The 22,672-nt window shown below is 42.6% G+C and overlaps 1 protein-coding gene across 4 annotated transcripts in view; it reads left to right on the top strand.

The window, feature by feature from the left end:
- The first annotated feature begins 7,334 nt into the window (after positions 1–7,334).
- LOC122561588 (ATP-binding cassette sub-family C member 9-like) overlaps positions 7,335–22,672 on the top strand; it is a 200,061-nt gene continuing 184,723 nt past the window's right edge. For all 4 annotated transcript variants that reach the window (XM_043713429.2, XM_043713430.2, XM_043713427.2 and 1 more), the window contains exon 1: positions 7,335–7,559. In XM_043713429.2, the coding sequence (XP_043569364.1) occupies positions 7,415–7,559 (145 nt within the window). In that variant the 5' untranslated portion in view covers positions 7,335–7,414. The remainder of the gene's footprint in view (positions 7,560–22,672) is intronic.

Genomic DNA, 22,672 nt, shown 5'->3' with positions numbered 1-22,672 from the left:
TGTACTTATAGAAAAATCATGCATTAGAAACAGCGCTTTAAGTGTTGTCAATGTCATTGCATAATAGCCGATATACTTTTCAAACGTTCACGCTTTCGAAACAGTGCCCTCGATTTGTCAATTGTATTGCAGCAAATTTGTGTTGACAAAACATGCATTATAGCAAAACGACCTATAGTTAAAATGCAAACAAAGGAAAGGGAAATTTTGAATAGCTTAACTATTGGCCAACTTAACCGAATGACAAATACAGTATTGATTACTAATTAACTGTTCCAATATCGTAATATCCTATAAACACACCCCTTGGCAACAAGGTAAATTCAGACACAGATTCTTTCATGCAGTTCTCCAATCCAGGAGAAAACAACATATAGAGACATTTCAGAGAATGTAGCAGCTCAGAATCATTTTACTGAAGCTCCATCTCTTCTGGGACCCAAACAGCTTCTGGCTACTATCGCTAAAAGAAAAACTGGAAAGCTTGATCTGTGAGAACTGGCCACTTCCTTTCCATTGTTAGGACTGATTTAAAATAACCTAAAGGCCTCCTCTGATTGTTGACTAAGGCTGTCTCCTGTAGCCACTTCGGCACCTCTGCCTTTACAACCTCTCCTCAAAAAAACCCAGGATAAGACATAGGAGTGGAAGTAAGGCCTTTCGGCCCATCGAGTCCACTCCACCATTTAATCATGGCTGATGGGGCATTTCAACTCCATTTACCTGCATTCTCCCCGTAGCCCTTAATTCTTTGTGACATCAAGAATTTATCAATCTCTGCCTTGAAGACATTTAGCGTCCCGGCCTCCGCTGCACTCCGCGGCAATGAATTCCACAGGCCCACCACTCTCCGGCTGAAGAAATGTCTCCGCATTCCTATTCTGAATTGACCCCCTCTAATTTTAAGGCTGTGCCCACGGGCCCTAGTCTCCTCGCCTAACGGAAACAATTTCTTAGCGTCCACCCTTTCCAAGCCATGTATTATCTTGTAAGTTTCTATTAGATCTCCCCTTAATCTTCTAAACTCCAACGAGTACAATCCCAGGATCCTCAGCCATTCCTCGTATGTTAGACCTACCATTCCAGGGATCATCTGTGTGAATCTCCGCTGGACATGCTCCAGTGCCAGTATGTCCTTCATGAGGTGTGGGGACCAAAACTGGACACAGTACTCCAAATGGGGCCTAACCAGAGCTTTATAAAGTCTCAGTAGCACATCGCTGCTTTTATATTCCAACCCTCTTGAGATAAATGACAACATTGCATTCGCTTTCTTAATCACGGACTCAACCTGCATGTTTACCTTTAGAGAATCCTCGACTAGCACTCCCAGACCCCTCTGTACTTTGGCTTTATGAATTTTCTCACTGTTTAGAAAGTAGTCCATGCTTGTATTCTTTTTTCCAAAGTGCAAGACCTCGCATTTGCTCACATTGAACTTCATCAGCCATTTCCTGGACCACTCTCCCAAACTGTCTAGATCCTTCTGCAGCCTCCCCACTTCCTCAGTACTACCTGCCTGTCCACCTATCTTCGTTTCATCGACAAACTTCGCTAGAATGCCCCTGCTCCCTTCATCCAGATCATTAATATATAATGTGAACAGTTGTGGCCCCAACACTGAACCCTGTGTGACACTGCTTGTCACCGGCTGCCATTCCGAAAAATAACCTTTTATCCTAACTCTCTGCCTTCTGTCAGACAGCCAATCTTCAATCCATGCCAGTAGCTCACCTTGAACACCATGGGCCCTTACCTTGCTCAGCAGCCTCCCGTGTGGCACCTTATCAAAGGCCTTTTGGAAGTCTAGATAGACCACATCCACTGGGTTTCCCTGGTCTAACCTACTTGTCACCTCTTCAAAGAATTCTAACAGGTTTGTCAGGCATGACCTCCCCTTACTAAATCTATGTTGACTTGTTCTAATCCGACCCTGCTCTTCCAAGAATTTAGAAATCTCATCCTTAACGTTGGATTCTAGAATTTTACCAACAATCGAGGTTAGGCTAATTCGCCTATAATTTTCCATCTTTTGTCTTGATCCTTTCTTGAACAATGGGGTTCCAACAGCGGTCTTCCAATCATCCAGGACTTTCCCTGACTCCAGTGACTTTTGAAAGATCTCAACCAACGCCTCCGCTATTTCCTCAGCTACCTCCCTCAGAACTCTAAGATGCAGCCCATCGGGGCCAGGAGATTTGTCAATTTTAAGACTTTTTAGCTTTTCTAGCACTATGTCTTTTGTAATGGCAACCATACTCAACTCAGCCCCCTGACTCCCTTTAATTGTTGGGATATTACTCATGTCTTCCACTGTGAAGACTGATGCAAAGTACTTATTAAGTTCTCCAGCTATTTCCTTATCTCCCTTCACTAGCCTTCCAGCATCAGTTTGAAGTGGCTCAATGTCTACTTTTGCCTGTCGTTTGTTTCTTATGTATTGAAAGAAACTTTTACTATCATTTCTAATATTACTGGCTAGCCTACCTTCATATTTGATCCTCTCCTTCCTTATTTCTCTCTTTGTTATCCTCTGTTTGTTTTTGTAGCCTTCCCAATCTTAAACTAACCTTTATAAAGTGACAGCATCATCACAGTAGTGAAAGGCAAAGAGGGGGAAGAGTTCCGAGACTGTGTTCAGGACAATTTTCTCCAGAAATATGAATAAATTCCAATCCAATGAAAAGGGAACGAGTCTTTGGAACTAAATGGGCCAAGTTGATCAAGAAGCATTTAGAGGACAGTGATCATTGTCTCATTAGGTTTATATTGGCTATGGAAAATGAAAATAAATTATTCAGATTGAGAATAAACAACTGTGGAGAAACCAGGAACTGGCTCAGATAAATTGGAATGAGATGCTGTCAGTCAAAACTATACTCGAACACTGAAGTAACTTTAAACAAAAGATAGATCAGGTACAGTCAAGATTTATTCCTGTAAGATAGGGCAAACAATCTAGAGATCCCTAAATGATAAAAGTGACTAGCATGAAGATAAATAAGAAAAAGTATGCTTATCATAAATGCCATATAGCTAAGTCAATCAACAACCGGGCTGAATATGGTAAGTTCAGAGGGCAATAGAAAAAGCAAAGAGATATAAGGAGAGATGATGAGAGGAAAGTGACAGCTAATATGAAAAGGAATTCAAACATCTTCTCTCAACTTCTAAAGAGTAAAAGAGTGGTAAAAGCAGGCATGGATCCAATTAGAGGCCTACAGGGATTTAGCATAAAAGCAGGGGCCAAAATTAATATTTGTTTCCGTCTTTACCAAGGAAGATAATGTTCTGTAAGTTATAATGAAAGAAGAGGGGATTTAAATGTATGGAGTGTTTAAAATAAATAAGGATGACATATTGATTGACTCTACATAAAGCTAATAAGAGACAGGATGGGACAGGACTAAGTTTAAAAATTTATTCATTTGTGGAATGTAGGCATCGCTGGCTGGGCCAGCATTTACTGCCTGTCCCGAGCTGCCCTGGAGAAAGTGGTGGTGAGCTGCCTTCTTATATGGCTACAGTCAACCTGTTGTGAGTTGACCCACAATGCCATAAAGGATGGAATTCCAGGATCTATACATTAGATTAGATTCCCTATAATATGGAAACAGGCCACTGCACCCAACAAGTCCACACTGACCCTCCAAAGAGTAATCCACCCAGATCATTTCCCTACCCTAGATTTACCCCTGACTTATACACTAACACTATGGGCAATTTAGCATGGCCAATTCACCTAATCTGCACATCTTTGGATTGTGGGAGGAAACTGGAGCACCCGGAGGAAACTCACACAGATATGAGGAGGACATGCAAACTCCACACAGACAGTTGCTTGAGGCAGGAATCAAACCCGGGTCCTTGGCACTGTGAAGTAGCAGTGCTAACCACTGAGCCCACCATACCACCCTCTATAAACCTCAATAGACTCACCCCTCAGACTCCGACGGTCCAGGGAATATAGCCCCAGCCTATTCAGCCTCTCCCTATAGCTCAAACCCTCTCCCTATAGCTCAACCCCCCAACCCTAGCAAAAACCACGCAAATCTTTTCTGAACCTTTCAAGTTTCACCACATCCTTCCTAGAGCAGGGAGGTCAGAAATGAATACAGTATTCCAAAACAGGCCTAACCAAACTCATGTAATATAGTCCAAAACTAAACCACACATTGAGTGGAAAAGCCTTTTCTTCTCTCACCACTGCTTCATTTGCTAATTCTTCTAAATCTTGTAATTCCAGCAACAGTGAAAGAAGAGTGATATTTTTCCCAGTCGGGATGCTGAATGGATTGGAGGAGAACTTGCAGATGAGGGTGTTTCCATATATTGGCTGCTATTGTCAGTTTGGAGGGCGCTTTCTAAAGATCTTTGGTGAATTTCTGCAGTGCAACTTGTAGATGGTACACACTGCTGCTACTGAGCTTTGCTGGTGGAGAGAGTTTGTGGATCTGGTGACAATCAAACGGGGGCCTGTTTTATCCTGGATGGTGTCAAACTTCTTGAGTGTTGTTGGTGTTGCATCCATCCAGGCAAGTGGGGAATATCCCATCATACTCCTGACTTGTGCTTTGTAGAGGATGGACAGGCTTAAGTGAATCAGGAGGTGAGTTACAGAATTCCTGCTCTGACCTGCTCTTATAGCCACTGTGTTTATGTGGCAAGCCCAGCTGAGTTTTTGGTCAATGGTAACGCCAAGGATGTTGATAGTGAGGGAATTCAGTGATGGTCATTGAATGTCAAGGTCCAGTGGTTAGATTGTATCCGAGAATATTGAGGGATTTGAAGGTAGAAATTGCAGAGGCGCTAGTCGTAAATAGAGTCTTCCTTGGATGTGGATGTAGTGGTAGAGAACTAGGAAACTGGAAATTAGTGAGAAAAATGTGAAACAATGAGTCTGGCAACTATGGGAGGGGACAGCCAGATTATCCTCAATGGAGGGGAAAGCTTTTAAAAATGATGATTTCAGACAATATTGTCACTCAGGCAAATGTGGGTTACTAAGGAGAGGCAGTTAAACTTAAACATATTGGTAATGTTTCTGGATGAGGTGCCAAAGAAGCTTGATGAGGGTAATATTGTTGATGTGGTGTACATGAAAGTGCAAAAGGGTGTCATACAACAGACCTGACAAGGAACAGAGAGTAATGTTTTATGGGTTTTATTTCAGAATGGAGGAAGGTTTATTCTGGAACTCCTCATTGAATGGAATCAGGATTCTTGATCTTTTTGATCCATATTAAATACCGTGGTTTTGATGGCACAATTTCACAATTTGTACACAGTGCAAAGCTTGGCAGTATTTGGAAGACTGTGAAGACAGTAGTGTGGAATTTCAAAAGGACAGATAGATTTGATGGAATAAGTGGACAAATGGAAAACACAAGCTAATGCAGAGAAGTGATTTATTTGTGATAGGAAGAATGTGGAGAAAAATAAAAAAACAAAGGGCACAATTCTAAAGGAGAGCAGGAACAGAGACATGGTTGTACATGTGCACTATTCAGTGAAGTAGTAAGACAGGTTGGGAGAATGTTTAACAAAGCTGACATGATGTCATGTGGTTTATCAGTAGGACTATGGAGCACAAAATGAAGGAAATTATGATAAACCTCTATCAGGTTCAGCCTCAAATGGAGAACAGTGTTCAGTCTTGGGCACTACACTTTCAGAAAGATGTGAAAGCATTAGAGCACTGAAGATATTCACGAGAACGATAAGGAGTCTGGACAGAGCAGCTGGGCAGAGATTGTTGTCATTGGTGGCGGGAATGAGAAATAGAGGGCACAGATTTGGAAGATTGGCAAATGAGCCAGTGGCTACAGAAGGAAAAGCTTTTGCACACAGCATGTGGTACAGGTTTAGAATGTATTAAGTGAGTTTGGTTAGGCCACTTTTGGAATACTGCATTCAATTCTGGTCTCCCTGCTCGAGGAACGATGTTGCAAAACTTGAAAGGTTCAGAAAAGATTTACAAGGTTGTTGCCAGGGTTGGAGGGTTCGAGCTATAGAGAGAGGCTGAGTGGGTTGGGGCTGTTTTCCCTGAAGCATTGGAGGCTGAGGGGTGACCTTATGGAGGTTTATAAAATCATGAGGGGAATGGGTAGGATGAATATCCAAGGTCTTTTCCCCAGGGTAGGGGAGTCCAAAACTAGAGGGCATTGGGTTAAAGTGGGGGAGGGGGGGGAGATTTAAAATGGACATAAGGGGCAACATCTTTGCACAGAGAGTGCTGTGTGTATGGAATAAGCTGCCAGAGGAAGTAGAATAGAATCCCAACAGTGTGGAAACTGGCCCTTTGGCCCAACAAGTCCACACTGACCCTCCAAAAAGTGATCCTCCCATTTCCCCTACCTTATATATACCCCTGACTAATGCATTGAACTTACACATCCCTGAACACTATGGGCAATTTAGCACAACCAGTTCACCCAACCTGCTCATTTTTGGATTGTGGGAGGAAAGCAGAGCATCCAGAGGAAACCCACACAGACACTGGGAGAATGTGCAGACTCCACACAGACAGCCGCCCGAGGCTGGAATCAAACCCGGGTCCCTAATGCTGTAGGGCAGCAGTGCTAACCACTGAGCCACCATACTGCCACAACTACAATAATTAAAAGGCATATGGATGGGTACATGAATAGGATATCTGGTCAGCATGAACAAGTTGCATAACTCTATGATTCCAAGAAATGGAGGCGGGTCGAATTGAGGTTTTCAAGAGGGAATCAGGTCAATATCAGAAAAGGAAGCATTTCCAGGGTACTGGGGGAAAAGGTGTGAAGGAATGGCACTTGCTGAACCACCCCTTCAGTGAGTCAGCACAGGCATGCAGGCTGAATGGCCTTGTAACAATCTTCTGATTCCAAGTTTAATTTAACGTAGTTGCTTGATTATTCAAAACTTTGAAAATGATTCCCCAGCTCCTTAGGGGATATTAAACTTCAATTCCTTAACTCGCACCTGAAATCTTGGGGATGAGAACCAAGAATATTATTCTGTTATCCTCTTGGACATTATTATGAACTAAATGAATTGTCATTACTGAGGTATCTTAACTCACCAGGGGAAAAGTAAAGTGCTGTTGAACCTCTTAATGAAATAGAATGACTTACAAATCCATGAATAATCAATCAGGACTGACATGTAAATATTGACTAAGGAATATTTTCTATGTTTCCAATTGACTCTGATATTTTGCACGGGACCAGTGTGTATTCAGTCCAGGAGGGGGCGGGACACACTGGCTGCTTTGCTCTGAACGTCATTTGCACTATGTATATAAATAGCAGGGCTGTGGTGCTGTGTAGTTTCTGCACTAAGGAGGAATGAATGGGTTGAAGATCGGGGCTGAGTGGAGCACGGCTTTCCCCCTTTTGCGTTACTGACGAGCTGCTGGGAGGAAGACATGGCCCTGTCCTTCTGTGGAAATGACACCGCTGAAGCTTACAACGTCGACAGGGGCGTCTTAAACAACGGCTGCTTCGTGGATGCTCTTAACCTAGTGCCTCATGTCTTCCTGCTCTTCATCACTTTCCCCATATTATTTATCGGTGAGTACACATGAACGTTGTTAACACAGCGCGATGAGCCGGGATGGCCACAGAACTGGAATCGACAAGCATCCACCCGCAGTACTGCAGGACCCTCTTGGTTTGACAGATCGGCGGCAATCTCCTGCCACTTTGTTTTGGGCTGCATTGTAACCTGGCCTTCTCTGTATAAAAACACAATGCCCCTATCTGAATAGGAACCCTGGAGAGCCTCTAACCGGAATTGGATATTTTTATTTCAAAAATATACTTTATTCATAAAAAAAAATCTGTGTATATACATAGTCACACACACAGTTCTGTTCTGTACAGTAGCATATTAAGGAAACAAACAAACATTGGAGTTTGACTCTATCCAAAAAAAACCCAAAGACCTCTCTTAACACATACAGTACTCTATTATGATTTGGACTGGGGTGTACAAAGTTAAAAATCACATAACACCAGGTTATAGTCCAACAGGTTTATTTGGAAGCACTAGCTTTCGGAGCGCTGCTCCTTCATCAGGTTGGACTATAACCTGGTGTTTTGTGATTTTTAACTGAGTACTTTATTTGTCCAGCTGGTTTACCAATATCCTCTAGGGCCACAGTTGCTTGACACCCATGCCCTTGCCAAGCCAGTAGCTAATACATGGATGACTGTTAATACACCTTCAAGTTGTTGAGTGAGTCAATTGCTTGTAGTGGCATCTATAATAAAAGAGGATGGCTCTTCTTCCTACATCAAGATGTGCAATAGGTACAATGTTGTCTATCTCAACCATAAGCTTTAAATTTAAAAAGGCTGTGTGGTCTATACATGCTCGCAGAGAATAGAAAACAGGTTCGATGGAATAAGTGTCTGTTTATACTTTTTGGACCTTTTAGCTGTGACTCAGTCAGTCACATTTGCACTTCTGAGCCGTCTTAAGAGATCAGAGTTTCAAATTCCACTTCAGAGAACTCGCTAACAAAAAATCTAAACAAATGGTCTAGTGTAGTGCTACATGGTTTCTGCTTTGAGAACAACAGCCCAATCTAACCTGTCAGTTGGGTGTAAAAAGATGCACAGAGCAAGGTTTTGCAGAAGAGTTGGAGGGAGGCAGGGATCCTGCTTGCTGTTCTGGCCAATATCTATCCCTGAGCCAACAGTAGTAGAAAAGCGTATTGAGCTGAAAATGTGTTGCTGGAAAAGCGCAGCAGGTCAGGCAGCATCCAAGGAACAGGAGAATCGACGTTTCGGGCATAAGCCCTTCTTCAGGAATGAGGAAAGTGTGTCCAGCAGGCTAAGATAAAAGGTAGGGAGGAGGGACTTGGGGGAGGGGCGTTGGAATTGCGATAGGTGGAGAGAGGTCAAGGTGAGGGTGATAGGCCGGAGTGGGGTGGGCGCGGAGAGGTCAGGAAGAAGATTGCAGGTTAGGAAGGCGGTGTTGAGTTCGAGGGATTTGACTGAGACAAGGTGGGGGGAGGGGAAATGAGGAAACTGGTGAAATCTGAGTTCATCCCTTGTGGTTGGAGGGTTCCCAGGCAGAAGATGAGGCGCTTTTCCTCCAACCGTTGTGTTGCCATGGAGGAGTCCAAGGACCTGCATGTCCTTGGTGGAGTGGGAGGGGGAATTAAAGTGTTGGGCTACGGGGTGGTTGGGTTGGTTGGTCCGGGTGTCCCAGAGGTGTTCTCTGAAAAGTTCCACAAGTAGGCAGCCTGTCTCCCCAATGTAGAGGAGGCCACATCTGGTGCAGCGGATGCAATAGATGATGTGTGTGGAGGTCCAGGTGAATTTGTGATGGATATTGAAGTGTCCCTTGGGGCCTTGGAGGGAAGTGAGGGGGGAGGTGTGGGTTCAAGTTTTGCATTTCTTGCGGTTGCAGGGGAAGGTGCCGGGAGTGGAGGTTGGGTTGGTGGGGGGTGTGGACCTGACGAGGGAGTCACGGAGGGAGTGGTCTTTTCAGAACGCTGATAGGGGAGGGGAGGGAAATATATCCCTGGGGTGGGGTCCGTTTGGAGGTGGCGGAAATGACGGTGGATGATCCGCTGTACATGGAGATTGGTGGGGTGGTAGGTGAGGACCAGTGGGGTCCTGGTGGCGGTTGGAGGGGCAGGGCTCAAGGACGGAGGAGCGGGAAGTGGAAGAGATGCGGTGGAGGGCATCGTCAATTACGTCTGGCGGGAAATTGCGGTCCTTGAAGAAGGAGGCCATCTGGGTTGTATGGTTTTGGAACTGGTCCTCCTGGGAGCAGATGCGGCAGAGACGAAGGAATTGGGAATATGGGATGGCGTTTTACAGGGGGCAGGGTGGGAGGAGGTGTAGTTTAAGTAGCTGTGGGAGTCGGTCGGTTTATAGTAAATGTCCGTGTCGATTCGGTCACCCAAGATAGAAATAGAAAGGTCTAGGAAGGGGAGGGCAGAGTCTGAGACGGTCCAGGTGAATTTGAGGTCGGGGTGGAAGATGTTGGTAAAGTGGATGAACTGTTCAACCGCCTCGTGGGAGCACGAGGCAGCGCCGATACAGTCATCGATGTAGCGGAGGAAAAGGTGGGGGGTGGTGCCAGTGTAGCTGCGGAAGATGGACTGTTCCACATATCCTACGAAGAGACAGGCATAGCTGGGGCCCATGTCTACTCCTTTGGTTTGGAGGAAGTGGGAGGATTGGAAAGAGAAGTTGTTCAGGGTGAGGACCAGTTCAGTCAGTCGAAGGAGGGTGTCGGTGGAAGGGTATTGGTTGGTACGGCGGGAAAGGAAGAAGCGGAGGGCTTTAGGTCCTTCGTGATGGGGGATGGAGGTGTACAGGGACTGGATGTCCATGGTGAAGATAAGGCGTTGGGGACCGGGAAAGCGAAAATCATGGAGGAGGTGGAGGGCGTGGGTGGTGTCCTGAACATAGGTGGGGAGTTCTTGGATATTGTCTGACCATTATCGCATTGTTGTTGGTGAGACCTTCCTGTACAGAAATGGTTACCCCTTTCCTACATTTCAGAAATAGCTCCTCATCATTGGGTGTAAAGTATTGAGGACATGAAAGAGGTTACATAAATGCAAGATGTTTTTTTTCCCAAAGCCCTCACAGTAAGTCTTAAACAATGCTTTTTAGCATGATCATGTTTAAGGAAGTGGTTATGTATGATATCATCACATACAATTTAATTTTTTTTAGGAAATGTTCCTTCAGTCTCTTTTTGTTTCACTGATTTACATGATAGAACTTTTCAAGTACAGCCACTGGATTATAATACATACAGAATTTTAAAGCATTTTGACTAAACCTTTAACTGCATCTGAAATAAATATGCATAACAAGGTGACCTGATAACTGGATCATAAAGTCATAGTGTAATACAGCACAGAAACAGATCCTTCAGTCCAACCAGTCCATGCTGAACATAATTCCAAACTGAACTAGTCCTACCTGCCTGCTCCTGGTCCATATCCCTCCAAACCTATCCTATTTGTATTCTTATCCAAATGTTCTTTTAAATGTTCTAATTGTACCAACGTCCACCACTTCCTCAGGAAGTTCATTCCACATGCAAACCACCCTCTATGTAAACAATTTGCCCCTCATGTCTTTTTTAAAATCTCTCTCCTCTCACCTTAAAAATGTAACCACTCGTCTTGAAATCTCCCATCCAAGGTGTCATTAACCCTATCTATACCCCTCATTATTTTAAAAACCTCTATAAGGTCGTATCTCAACCTCCTATGCTCCAGTGGAAAAAGTCCCAGCCTATCCAGCCTTTCTTTATAACTCAAACCTTCCATGCCCAGCAACATCTGTGTAAGATATGTCCAGCTGATCTCTTTTAATATTCCATTATGAGAAAAACAAACATTTTCTACTGTGTAAGTCACTTAAGCAACTAATAGAATGGTTTTGATAGTCAAAATTGTTCAACTCCTTTCCCCTGAACTTAGGCCATCTATAAAATTAATTATTCACTTGACTCTGGTTCACTAATAGGATTTCTCAAGAGTACATAGAATCCCAACAGTGGGAAAGCAAGAGATTTGGTCCATCGAACCAACATTAACCTTCTGAAGAGCATCCCTCCCAGACCCACCTCCCACCCTATCCCTGTAACCCAGCATTTCCCATGGCCAACCCATCTAGTCTACACATCCCTGGACACAATGGGAAATTTAGCATGGATAATCCACCCAACCTCCACATCTTTGGGGTGGCTTCTCTCAATGCAATATCTGTATTCGTGAAGCCTATTTTAATGTTCAGTATTATTCACTGATTTGAAACTTGCTATGGATTTAAAAGGAATTACACTACTGTCTATTTTCACAGCTTACTAGCAATGGTCTGCTTTGGATAGGTCAGACACTTTCTTTCAGGCTTCGAATAATGCTGACAGAATCTAACAGGGCATTTGGCCTTTGTCCTTCATGATGCCTAATCCACGGAATCTTATGAGATCAAGTTGTGAGACTTATTCTAAACAGAACTCTCACAGCACAACTGATTACAGATAGAAGATGGCTATGGTATGTTTCATAGCACTTAGATCTATTACTTCAGGGATTGTCAGGAATGTGCAGATAAAGGAAAGAGCATTTTTTTTTCTCTCAGACAAAACAGGCATTTGCTCTGTGATCAACTGCAGAGGCTATTTCAAATTTTAAAAGGCGCTCCCTGCTTCAAATAACAGCACAGAGGCCAGTATTGTCACCAAGTCATCCTTTATTTACATGTGCACAATACACTGGCTGTGGCCAGCCAGCTTGGAGTCAGTCCCTGATGTGAGGAGAATCTGAATCCCCTGTTTACACCTGTCAGCCATGGCTCCCTGATTGGCCCAGGCTAGCAAACCCAATCAAGGATCTCATAGTCAATAAAATCCACCTGGTTCCAATCACTACACTGCTACTATAGCAATTTCCCTGATAGGAATGTACCAGCATTGTATAGGTGCAAATTCCAGAAAAGATATCAGGTGTTAGATTTGTAGAGATCTACAGCATGGATACAGGCCCTTTAGCCCATCAAGCCTGTGCTAGTCAAAAACAAGCACTGGATGTAAGTTTGCTGACTGAGCTGGAAGGTCCGTTTCCCAACGTTTCGTCACTATACTAGGTAACATCATCAGTGAGCGTTTTGTGAAGCGTGGTGTTACATCCTGCTTTCTATTTGTGTTTAGGTTTCCTTGGGTTGGTGGTGTCATTTCCTGTGTTGGTGATGTAATTTCCTGTGTTGATGTAATTTCCTGTTCTTTTTTCTCAGATGATGGTAGATGGGGTCCAATTCTATGTGTTTGTTGATAGAATTCCAGTTGGTATGCCTTACTCTAGGAAATTTTGTGCGTGTCTCTGTTGGGCATGTCCTAGGATGGATGTGTTGTCCTAGTCAAAGTGGTGTCCTTCCTCATCTTTATGTGAGGAACAAGCACCTAGTGAATCAAACTCATTCTCTAGCACCTGTACGCTTTGGCATCATAACTACACATTTAAATACTTCTTAAATGTTCTGAAGGTTTCTGCCACTACCACCCTTAAAGGCAGTGAGTGCCAATGATGTAAGCCCAGCAATTTGCATTCAGTTAGCTTGCAACCATCCATATTGGGCAGGTATACTTTATGTCCTTGCCATGTCTGACTGAATGGAGAGCTGGTACAGCAAGAGTGAGCTCTTACCTAATCTCTTGCAGTAATGCCAGATAGTTTGGAAAAACCATGCCTGATATTCGTCTAATTTGGACATGGTTGCTCAATAAGAACAAATCACATTTATACAGTGCTTTTCACCTTTCAGGATTGTTGGAAGCACTCCATGGCCAACTAAGCACTTTTGGAGTGAAGTAATGTAGGAAATATGAGGTAGGGTGAAGATGGATGCAATGGTATGATAAAGCTATAGACAGTTTCATTTGAGGCTTTATAAGCTAAAATATGGACTGATCACTCATAACAGGGTAGGATAGCAAAGATTAAGGAGGAATAAATCTCTTAACTTAAACAATGCTTCAGAGATTGGAAATCTCAAAGTGGAAAAGATATGAAAACATATGATGTCTATGTCATTCAATCTGGTCTGTCGGTTAGTTTGGGTATCAATGTTCAGAGTATGGGAAAGTCTCTTCCATTCCCAATTGTTGACCTCCCAAAGGAAACCTGCACAAGCTATAGATAATACAAGTCAATGTGAATACTGTAGCAGTAGTCTGGAAACCTCTAAGATATCATTCAGCATGAAGCAGACCAAAAAAAGTATGTATATGTAATTATCAAGGTCACTATTTTCAAGCCAGGATTGTTAAACAGACCATGCAATAATCTACTTGCGAAAAAAAAGGTAACATTCCTCATTTCCTTCAGAAATATTGGCTGTTAAAGAGTAGTCTCCATCAGTTTAATGTATAGTCAGGGCCACAGTAATGCTTGATTTAACAACCTGCAAGGAATAATTCTAAATAAAGGCATTTTAACTCTCAATTTGTTTGTGCAGGCAAGGAGGAGGTGATGGGTGCAACGTAAACTTGATGGCCTAGGTTACTGTAGTTCCTCGACCTCAGTACATGCCACTGGTCAGCCGTCAACTGGTGGTCAGCCAGGAGCTACCAAGTGTGTACTCTCCTGCCCAGCAACAGAGCGCGGTTCATTCCAGGACAGATAATTGGTGGGTTGAAGATTTCTGGAGCAGCTTGTGGGAGATGAGTGGAAAGAGTCTCAAAACAGATGGCTGTAGGTATTCCTGTGAGACTTAGAGGGTATGACTTATATCATGGCCCTCTTTGTGACCCACACAATTCCCCCACTTCCAATGCTGACCTGCTTCAGAATGCCCAACAAATTATAAATGGTTAAGATCCAAGCAGAAATCTATTGCCATCCCACTGATATAACAAGAAAGCAGAATAAATAAATTTGAGGCTCCTGCTTGCTTCCAGTGGGAACGCCATCTATTTCGTAAATAGCTCCAATGGTGACCAGCAGAAGTTGAGCTGTGAGAAAATGAAATGCTTTATTTCAACGACCTCACCCCATCTTCTGACTTCTTTATCTCTGGGTGGGGTTAGGATTAAATTTTCCCCAAGGTTTAGCAGTTCTTGTGAAATTTGGGATGTGTATTAACAAAAAAAAGGGAGGTGAAACAGAGTAAATGTTAAGGTTGTCATGTCTGACTGAATGGAGAGTTGACACAACAAGAATGAGCTCTTACCTAGTCTCTTGCAGTAATGCCAGATAGTTGGACAACTACAATGGAAAAACGATGCCTGATATTCGTCTAATTTGGACATGGCTGCTCAATAAGCAGCCTCATCTTGGTGCCTTATCAGTAACAAGGTATGCTAAATAGTCACATAGCAATTCATGGAGTAACAGTTGTATTGCATCTTTCAGTTGTATTAATTCAGTTTTAATGTCATCTGTTCATTCTTGAGTTCCTTACATAGTGAACCTTAGCCTGTGTAACCATCACATGTTCAGGTAGTGGAGAAAACTTTGAATACTGGAGCTTTCTCATGGAGTCCATAAGTGTTGAACCCAGGATCGCTTCCACATCTGTGTCTTCACGAAGGAGTGTAGGCGAGGCCAATGACTGGGTGGAAGTGGAAGCTGTGAAATGAGCTTAGAGTCAGAAATTGAAATTGTTGAAGCCGACTCTTGGATACTGTTAATCAGCTACCTCCGTGCTCTGTGCAGCTCACCCAAAATCTTGATGCCTATTGTCTTTCCCACACCAAATCCTATTCGGCCATCATGTCTGTGTTTTCTAACCTCCAGTGTCTCACAGTGACTCAATATTAAAACTCTCATCCTTCTTTTCAAATTCCTCCTTGGCCTTGGCCCATCCCTATCTCTGTAATTAGTTTTTTTGAAACATTTGTTCATAAGATATGGATGTCACTGGCTGGACCATCATTTATTGCTCATCCCTGGCTACTCTGGGGATAATGAGTTGCCTTCTTGAGCGGCTGCCAACCTTAGGGTGTAGGGACACCCAAAGTGCTGTTAGGAAGCGATTTTGAGTCAGCAATAGTGAAGTGTTGGGATTAGGGCTGGGATATATTTCCAAGTCAGGACGCAGAGTGGCATGGATAGGAACTTGTGCAGGTTTCAGTGTTCCCAGTTATCTGTTGCCCTCGTCCTTCTAGATGGTAGAGATCAAGTATTCAGAAGATGTAGTTGCAGGGGCCTTAGTGAGTTATTGCAATGCATTTTGCAGATGATACATGCTGCCGTCACTGTATGCTGTTGTAATGTTGAAGGTGCTGGATGGGATATCAAGCAAGTGGACTGCAAAGTCCTGGATGGTATCATGAGTGTTATTGGAGCAGTACCCATCCAGGCAAGTGAGGAGTATTCCATCACACTCCTGATTTTTACCATGTGGATAGTGGACCGGCTTAAAAGTCAGAAAATGCATTGCTCCAGAGCGAATGCTACATGGAAGAGCCTCAGAGAATGGACTCTGGGTGGGGGGAACTGTAATGTCTGAGCTTGCCCACTCTTGAAGATTGTAACAGGAGAAAGTGAGGTCTGCAGATGCTGGAGAGTCAGAGTCAAAAGGTATGGCGCTGGAAAAGCGCAGCAGGTCAGGCAGCATCCGAGAGGCAGGAAAGTCGACGTTTCAGGCATAAGCTCTTCATCAGGAATGAAGATTGTGTCAGCAAATCGTGGGTGTGAAGAAAGCAAATCGAGGCAAAAACCTCCCTGAACCATCCTCAGCGACCTAAGTGACATGGCAAGGACAAGTGCTTGCGGCAATGATCAATGTACAGTACTTGTGGACACCGAATTCTTCACACTGAGGATACTCTCCATTGTTATAAGGTATGGCAAAAGTGATAACTGGGGTAGATTTAGATTAGATCTAACAATTCAAATCTGGGAACCCATGAGGTTACTGAGGTTACTCCACAAGAGCAGCAGAATTTTTTATTTGTTCAGAGGATGTGGACATCATTGGCAAAGCCTGTACTTATTGCCCCTCCGTAGTTGCTGTTGAGGAGCTGGAGTGAGCTGCTTTTCTGAGTCTCTGGAGCTCATGTGAGGTGGCAGCGTGGCTCAGTGGTTAGCGCTACGGTCTCACAGAAGCTGGGTTCGATTCCACGCTTGAGTGACTGTCTGTGTGAAGTTTGCACATTCTCCCTGTGTCTGCATGGGTTTCCTCCCAGTCCAAAGAGGTGCTGCTTAGGTGGATTGGCCATGCTAAATTGTCCCATAGTGTCCAGGGATGTGCAGGCTAGGTGGGTTAGCCATGGGAAATGCAGGATTATGGGGATTGGAGGGGGTAGTAGGTCTGGATGTGATGCCCTCCGGAGGGTCAATGTGAACTCAATGGGTCGAATAGCCCGAATACCTTCCACACTGTAAGGATTCAATGTGGTATAGTTATTCAAGCCCAGCTTGTAATCTTGTTGCTGAGGATATTCTTCTTTGCATTATCATTAAGCCACTTTGGTTCAATGTGGAGTACAGGATAGTATGCCATGAGCAGCATCGGGCATTCCTAAAAATGAGATACCAGCCTAGTAAATCAGAAAACATTGAGTTAGAAACATGCTAAGCAGTGGAAACACCACAGTACATATATGTTCTGAAGAAGGCTCACTGGACCCAAAATGCTAACTCTGCTTTAACACCACAGATGCTGCCAGACCTGCTGAATATCTCCAGCATTTTGTTCATTATAATACATATTTTGCCAAGTGATCCCACGACTCATGTTTCAGATTGAAGCTCTGTTGTCCTGCCCCATCCTGTCATGAATGAAGGCAGACTGTTAAAAAAACCAAGTAGAGGGGATATGTCATTGAGACCAGCACATCAGTGCTAAACATATGGCTGAACCATTTGCAACAATCTTTGATCAGGAGTGCAGTGTGGATGATCCATCTCTGTTCTCCTCTTGGAAGTCCCCAGCATCACAGATGCCAGTCTTCCTCCAATTCAATTCACTGCACATGTGATCAAGAAATGGCTAAAGGCACTGAATATTGCAATGGCTGTGGCCTTGACAGTATTCCAGCAGTTGTGCTGAAAGCTCTTACTCAAGTGTGAACCATGCTTCTAACCAAGCTGTTCCAGGACAGTCATATCACTGGCATCTACCTGACAATATGGAAAATTGCCCAGGTCTGGCCTATCCGCAAAGTGCAGAACAAATCCAATTTGGCTAATTACTACCCCTTTAGTCGATTCTCAATCATCAGCAAAGGGACAGAAAGGTTTCTCAACAGTGCCATCCGTTACATGGCAAAAACCTGCTATTTGGTTATCTACCAATATCACCTGGACCTGACCTCATTACAGCTTTAGTCCAATTATGGGAAAAGAGCTGAACTCCAGAGGTTGAATGAGAGTGACTACACTTGACATCAGGGCAACATTTGACTGAGTGGCATCAAGCAGCCTTTGATTATTAAATGAAAGGAACCTTAGTTGGATCATTTCTCATTCTGAGACTACACCAACTTTTCCATATATCTAACTATCTCTTGGGTATTAATAATAACTTCTGACTATTGCCATCATACAGACTATCCCTGTGTGCTCTGGGTGAAGTTCCTCTAGCCATCTTTCTCTCAACCTTGGCATAATTCTGCTTTTTTAAACCCCTCAGGAGATAGTCTTGTTGCACATGCAGTTCATTTCTAAGTATGAAATACTCCTGCAGTTTCTTAACATCATCACTTGTTAGGTCAATCAATCATCACATTAGTGAATACTTTACTGAGCAATGCCTCATCGAGTTTCTTCGCTAATTTCTTTGGTAGATACTGGCCTGTCATTTGTATTATTCACAGATAACTCAGGGGTGAAAAATTAAATCTTGAAACAGTGACAGCAATTGTAAGAACTCAACTTATGATATTTAATATCACAGTGAAGGTTATGTTATCTTTTTTCCTCCTTATTCAAAACCTTTTTGTGCTCTCTTAGCATTTCTACTGAGGTACTCATTCTGATCCTGACTGGTTTAACTGTGTTGTCTTAAGACAATTTCTTTCTATCAGACGAACCTTGTTCCCATTGACTATGACCAACTTCAAGTGAAGGATGCCTCATTATATCCCAGCCCAACACTAACTTCACCTGGAATATTGTTACTAGAAGAACTCATCAGTTTCACAGCAGTTTTACATAAGGAGATGACACTTAGGTACTGCTTGTACTCTTCTTCTGAGATAACAGATGCTCTAAAGCTGTATCAACAATTGAAGTTTATCGTGAACCTTTAACTTCTGTCCCTGCTGCAGGTGCAGGAATTATATCTTCAGCTCACTTAGTCTCATTTTCCATTTGCTGTTTTGATCACTGACTGACTGCTTCTCTTGACCTTCCTGATCGATAACATCAACTTCTGTTTTCACATTTATCATACATTCACTTCAGAAGTTCCAAACTCCTGAACTAGCTTTCAGGGACCACGAATTTGACGACTGAGACCTATTAAGCCCTGTTTTTCCGACTCTTGCATGCTAGCTGGATATGATTGATTTTCACACAGACAAACTGCTTGTGCAGGTATTTAAATAGTTGTTAATTAGCACAGTCATTGCATTCAAACTGTTAATGTGGCTGCTGAAGTCTAGAAGGAAGCGAACTCCCTTGCAAAGATCTCTTTCTGTATTGCCCATGGTTATAGCCTCATCACAGGCCTCCTTCCATCTCAGCTTTATATTGCATTTGATCTGAAGCTTGGCCTGGATTTTATTGTTCTTTAGGAGTAATGATACTATGGCTTTAAGAGGAGTATTTTCTCCTTTTGTTTTTGAAGAGCAGTTTCAAGACAAAAGTGGTGAGCACTCTATGCAGAGCCACTAGAGTAAACAGTTTGTGAGACCTTTTTTTAAAAAGTCAAAACAATAGATGCAGCCTGAATGGGTGGGTTCAAGCTCCTATAGAACCAGGATTTTTAGTTTTTAGTAGCAGCAGTTGTTGCTGGGGTTTTGAAGATGTGGAAGCTGTGTTTTCCTCCAGCAAAAAGCGGGGGGGCGGGGGGGTGCTTTTCCTGCTGTTGGAGTTGCATGCTCGACAATCTGTTTTTCTGAATATGCCTTTGTAAAAGAAGTGTTTATAGGATGTTACTGTATTGAATCAGTTAATTAGTAGTAGTGAGTGTATCTATTATTTGGTTAAACATTTTGATAGCGTTATAGCAAAGCCAATCTTTTCTTTATTTTTTCTTTGTTGCATTTTAACTACAAGGTAGGAATGAAGTCTGTTTTACTTTAAATCTGGTAGTTTGACCAGTCAATTTGCATCTGGATTTCAACACTTTACTCTTTGCTTTAAAATAAGAAAAGATTAAGATCTAGACTATCTTAATATATTTTGAGGAGGTTTGGTCTGGTCCATAACATAAGCCTCCTGGAAATACCTCTCGAGGGTTATGTTCTAGGTTAGTGACCTATCCTGTAAGAGTTTAATTTGAGAACATAACCTGTAGCACACTGCTTCCATTGACAAAATATGTGACTTTCAGTGCCATCTCATTCTTAGTCGTGCCATAATATCAAAATCTCACCAATGTCCTGATAGTCCAGAGTAATGGAGTCTCTAAGGCAACATTATCTAGGTACCACCTCAAAGCCATCTGGTCCCATTGTTACAACCAAGATAAGATTAGTGCACTGTTTGTCTTTGGCTCCACTACTCCACTGGCTACAACATCAATTTAAATGAAATCCTGATATACCAATCATAGAGTAGACTTAATAGGAAAAGATCGATCAACTAGTTTGTTTCAAATAATTATAAAATCAATAATTTATTATTAAACAAGTGGCTAAGCTTGCTGGAGTGCAAATTACTCAGCAGATTACAGAGCTAGATTGGATTACGGAAATAAGAGGGGTGTAGCTGTGGAGTGATTTGAACAATGAGAAACCTCAAGAAGACATCTACAAATCTGAAATTTTGGAATGAGAATGAATAGCCTTGTGGGGATTCAAGCTCAGACTATTAAACCTGTTTAGTTCCCAATGGAGGATCAAAAGAGGATGTAAAGCAGGTTTTGCTAAATGTGGAAATGTGCAGATAGTTTAGAATTGGGTGTGGTGGAAAATGATTGAGAAGCTGGAAGAGGTTGTGATATTCTTGAAGTTCCAATAGTAGGAAAGAATAATGCAGAACCTTCCTTCAGGAGATTGAATTAGTTAACAGTGCAATAAGGCAGATTGTACAATGTGTTTAGAAATTCTTTATGTATTGGGAACACTTTTTTTTTACTTGCTTTGCTCTTCTTTATTATTCTAAGTAAGAAATTTTAACAAGATTAACCAAATTGTACCTACCAGTAAAAGCGAAATACTGTGGATACTCAAAACTGGACTTGAAACTTTAAGTCTGCTTCACTCTCCATAGATTCTGCAAGACATGCTTAGCTTCTCCAGCATTTCTTGGTTTTATTTTAGCACCTGTTCATGACAATTAGCTTTGAGTATTTCTATGAATTTTACAGGTAGGGTATTTCAATCTGGGTACCAAAAATCGGCAGCATTTGAAACCAGAAAGTTTTCTAACCTACATGCATTAGTTAGAGTCATAGAGACATACAGCAAGGAAACGGACCATTTGGTCTAACTCATCTGAGTGGATATCCTAAATTAATTTAGTCCCATTTGCCAGCACTTGGCCCATATCTCTCTAAAACCTGTCTATTCATATACCCATCCAAATGCCTTTTATATGTTGGAATTGTACCAGTCTCCATTACTTCCTCAGACGGCTTATTCCATACACGCACCACCCTTTGCGTGAAAAAGTTGCCCCTTAGGTCCCTTTTAAATTTTTCCCCTCTCACCCTAAACCTAAGCTCTGTAGTTCTAGACTCCCCCGTCCCAGGGAAAAGACCATATCTATTTACCCGATCAATGCACTTCATGATTTTATGAACTTCTATAAGGTCACCCCTCAGCCCCCAAGGCTCCAAGGCAAACAACCCTAGTTATTAAGCCTCTCCCTATAGCTCAAATCCTCCAACCCTGGCAACATCCTTGTAAATCTTTTCTGAACCCTTTCACATTTCACAACATTCTTCCAAAAGGAGGGAGACCAGAATTGCAAATAATATTCCAACAGTGGCCTAACCAATGTCCTCTCAACTACTATACTCGATGCTCTGACCAATAAAGGAAAGCACACCAAACGCTTTCTTCACTATCCTACCTACCTGAGACTCCACTTTCAAGGAGCTATGAACCTGCACTCCAAGGTCTCTTTGTTCAGCAACACTCCCCAGGACCTTACCATTAAGTGTATAAGTCCTGCTCTGATTTGCCTTTCCAAAATGCAGCATCTCACATTTATGACACTCCTCGGCCCATTGGCCCATCTGATCCAGATCTCATCGTACTTTGAGGTAACCTTCTTGACTGTCCGGTACACCTAATTCTAATTGAGTAATAAAAAATCTTACCTGGACTCTGCAGCTGTGCCCTGCATTGGTACGGAGAGGCCCCCAATGAGTTTCACAAAATGCATCTCTTGACCCCCTTGCAACTTTACCTGGCTTGATCTGAACTGCCCATGGACTGATTCATCTGACCTGGAAACACCCAAATTCTGGCACAGTCAAAGGATGCTGGATTTGAGGTATTGTACCTGTAGTCATAATTTACTAAGAATTTGGTGAATATCCCGAAACACATTGTATTCTGAGTGTAATGGTCAGTTAAGAATTAACTTTTAGAATAAAATCATGTGGGAACTGAAATAACTCCACAGAGGCTGCTATCCTGTTACCAAGTCACCCTTTATTCACACACTTGACCCTGGCCCAGCTTCCTCAGAGCCAGCTCTTAAGAGTTAGCAGAATCTATGACGTTCCTGTTTACATCTGTCAGCCAGGAGTCCCTGCTTGGGCCTGTTAATCTGGTCCGATCATGGATCTCATATTCTGAGGTCCACTCGGCTGACCTCGTCACAATCACAACAGGAACAACAGATCCTGTGCAAGTATGAAGTTACCTAAAATAGTTTTTTTAAAAAATTGTGATTACTTTAGAAGAGATCATAATGTAAATCTTTGTTTCTTAATCTATCAAATTCCAGATATAAAACACTTAACAGCCATTAGTTCTGATGCAGTGTTGTCTCCTTTCGATAAAAGTAACTAAGGATGAAACATGTTGTATAGAACTGAAAGAGGATTGAGACTATTACCAGAAATCAAATATAAAA

Source organism: Chiloscyllium plagiosum, unplaced genomic scaffold (assembly GCF_037043375.1).
Source record: "Chiloscyllium plagiosum isolate Xiang-an unplaced genomic scaffold, Cpla_swu_hap1 HiC_scaffold_23, whole genome shotgun sequence".
Taxonomy (NCBI): domain Eukaryota; kingdom Metazoa; phylum Chordata; class Chondrichthyes; order Orectolobiformes; family Hemiscylliidae; genus Chiloscyllium; species Chiloscyllium plagiosum.
This window is presented reverse-complemented; position numbering and strand designations above follow the sequence as displayed.